This window comes from Engraulis encrasicolus, chromosome 18, assembly GCF_034702125.1.
Source record: "Engraulis encrasicolus isolate BLACKSEA-1 chromosome 18, IST_EnEncr_1.0, whole genome shotgun sequence".
NCBI classification, from domain to species: domain Eukaryota; kingdom Metazoa; phylum Chordata; class Actinopteri; order Clupeiformes; family Engraulidae; genus Engraulis; species Engraulis encrasicolus.
The window spans coordinates 48,111,190-48,113,971 of record NC_085874.1 but is presented as its reverse complement, the minus strand read 5'-3'; the positions used below and the strand labels follow the sequence as shown (position 1 = coordinate 48,113,971).

The 2,782-nt window shown below is 43.0% G+C and overlaps 1 protein-coding gene across 1 annotated transcript; it reads left to right on the top strand.

Moving 5' to 3' along the window:
- Window positions 1-604: 604 nt before the first annotated feature.
- Window positions 605-1,528, top strand: LOC134468676 (trace amine-associated receptor 13c-like). Its single transcript, XM_063222566.1, has one exon. The coding sequence runs from the start codon at window positions 770-772 to the stop codon at window positions 1,526-1,528; it is 759 nt and encodes a 252-aa protein (XP_063078636.1). The 5' UTR covers window positions 605-769.
- Window positions 1,529-2,782: the final 1,254 nt, after the last annotated feature.

The window sequence follows — 2,782 nt, the reverse complement described above, 5'->3', positions numbered from 1 at the left end:
AAGAACTTGAACATTTGTCGGTCACAGTCACGGGCAATGTGATTGGGCCAAGGCCAATGCAACAGCACATAATATACAGGTGTACAGTGAGTGCATCAGTAGTGTTATCTCGTACTTATAACAGCAGAATATGTGCAGGCACTATCATAATTGAGGGGAACAGGTGTCTGTGTAATTTAAGTTTCATGTGCGTATGTATCAATTCCATGTATTTAAAAAATAAATAAATATGGAATTTGGCGCAAGACATTGTCCAAGATTTAGATTTTGACCCACTGTGAATTTGGCTTGGACAGCTTTAGCCATTACATCATCGGCGGTGAACCAAAAAAAGAAAAGAAAAGAAAAAAACTACTTCAGAGGAGGGACACGTAGATCTATGTGTTTAAAACACTATAAATACTTTGCTGCGAGGCAGGGTATGCTGAGTTCGTTCAGAGTGTGTCTGATCATGTCATGGGACTCTGCTACAGTTTCTAGGGAGCTCATCCTTGGGCGAACACACACTGCGACACACAGACACAGGTCTGGGAACAGCAGCAGCAGCAGCAGCCTCGTAGACAACTGCACCTCTTGCACAGGGGAGGCCACCGCCGCCACCCCAGCCTATGTGGCATTATACGTCTCTGCAGTAGCTGTGATCATTATCACCGTGTGGGGCAACCTGCTTGTCATTTCATCCGTGTGCCACTTCAAGCAGCTTCACACGCCGACTAACATCCTGATCCTCTCCCTGGCGGTGGCCGACATATGCGTGGGGGTGTTTGTGATGCCTCTGCAGTTCGTGTGGTTTATAGAGTCCTGCTGGATGTTCAGCACTACAATCTGTGCCTTCTTTAATTTCATGTCGTTTCACCTGACCAGCGCCTCCGTCCACAACGTGGCTCTGATTGCTGTGGATCGTTACATGGCCTTGAGCAATCCTTTCCTGTATTCCAAGATAGTCACAGTGAACCTCGGCATTGTTGTGGCCTCGCTGAACTGGCTCTTTTCCTTTGGCTACAACTTTGCTCTCCTGTATGACAATGGTTTCTTCACCACCTCGCTCACACTGTGCCCGAGCGAGTGCCTCATTATCGTGAATGAAATGTGGGCCTTTGTCGACCTGGTGGTTGTGTTTGTGCTGCCCTGCTCCGTCATGTTTGTGTTGTACTTGAAAATCTTTGCCATTGCTAGAAAGCATGCCAATGCCATAAGGGCAGCTAACACACAGGGCAATCCAAACAACAGACACACTCACAATGTCCCCAAACGCTCTGAGAGAAAAGCTGCCAAGGTGCTTGGAATACTCGTGTCTGTCTTCCTGCTCTGTTTGGTCCCCTATTACATATGCAGTTTCATGGCTGACAGCATCCCGAGTTACATTTTTAATGATGTGATGAACTACATGTCCGCCCTGCTTTATCTAAACTCTATGTTCAATCCTGTGATATATGCCCTCTTCTACCCATGGTTTCAAAAAAGCATGAAGCTGATTTTAACACGCCGTGTTTGTACAAAAGATTCTTCTCTCATGCAAGTAAAGTAATTGTTTATCCTTCAATGTTCAATGAACAACATTGGCCACTCTGCTTGTTACTATGTCATATGTCGATATGTGTGACTTGTCCTTGGCCCAAGTTATTTTAAATACAGTACATGTATGGCACACGTGTAACTCAGAGCTCTTAGTACAATGAGGCCTGTGCAAATAGGGAATTAATGAATATGAGAATATGGAGAATCAGGTGCTGTTTCCACGTAGCAGGATATTTTTAAATGTGGATATTTTTTTCTCCTGTTTAGGTGTAAACGCAATATGGGGCTAAAAAATAAAAACTGCATTGACAGGTGCGTTTTAGCCCCCTAAATGGGATATTTTAAAAGCAGAAAAAAATATCCACATTTAAAAATATCCTGCTATGCTCCTCATGTATGTACTGTGAAGTAGAGGGAAACCAAACAGCTGGAGACATTGAAAATGGACTAGGTCCGAAACCTGGTCCGATCCCCTGACTTCTTTGTTATTTTTAGCTACAATATACAGTTTTTGATATGAGCCTTGAATCTGCCTTGTTTTTATTGTGTCATTTTTAGTATCTAATTCTTGACGTCGATGTGAAGTCGTATCTTTTCAAATTCCACTTTCAGAGTTTTTTCCACACTTATTTGATTTAACCTTTTGTTTGGATGACAATTACATGTTTGTTAAATATGTTTACTAAAGATTCTGTGAATTCAACAGATATTCTTGATGTATTCTACATTCTATCATCTAGGCCAGGGATGTCAAACTCAGGCCCGGGGGCCAAATTTGGCCCGCGGAGCCATTTTATTTGGCTCCCGAGATCATTTCAAATGTGTTTCACAGTTGGCCCACATACACCATAACTGTATAGCGTATTAAGATTTGAACATGAAAATTCGTATATCACAGGAATATATGAGTGGGCCCAGGGCAGCCATTGAAACAGTGCACTCAAATGCAACAGAATGTGTAGGCAAATTCCAACTATAATGGAAATCTGTTTAAACATGAATTTAAACATGAGCAATTTAAAAAATATATATTGTTTTTGGCCCGCGACTTCGCTCCAGATTCTGATTTTTAGCCCTCGGTCAATTTGAGTTAGACACCCCTAATAGGCCTATGCGCTGATAAAAGCCAACATGGCTGCAACACGTAGGCCCATGTAATGTGTTTACAGATTGGCCATGTTAGGGGCAAAACATACCAAAGCGGAACGGAACGGTCGCGGGACGAACGCGGTCTTTCTGCTTAGTTTCGGCCGGTGTGTTTTTC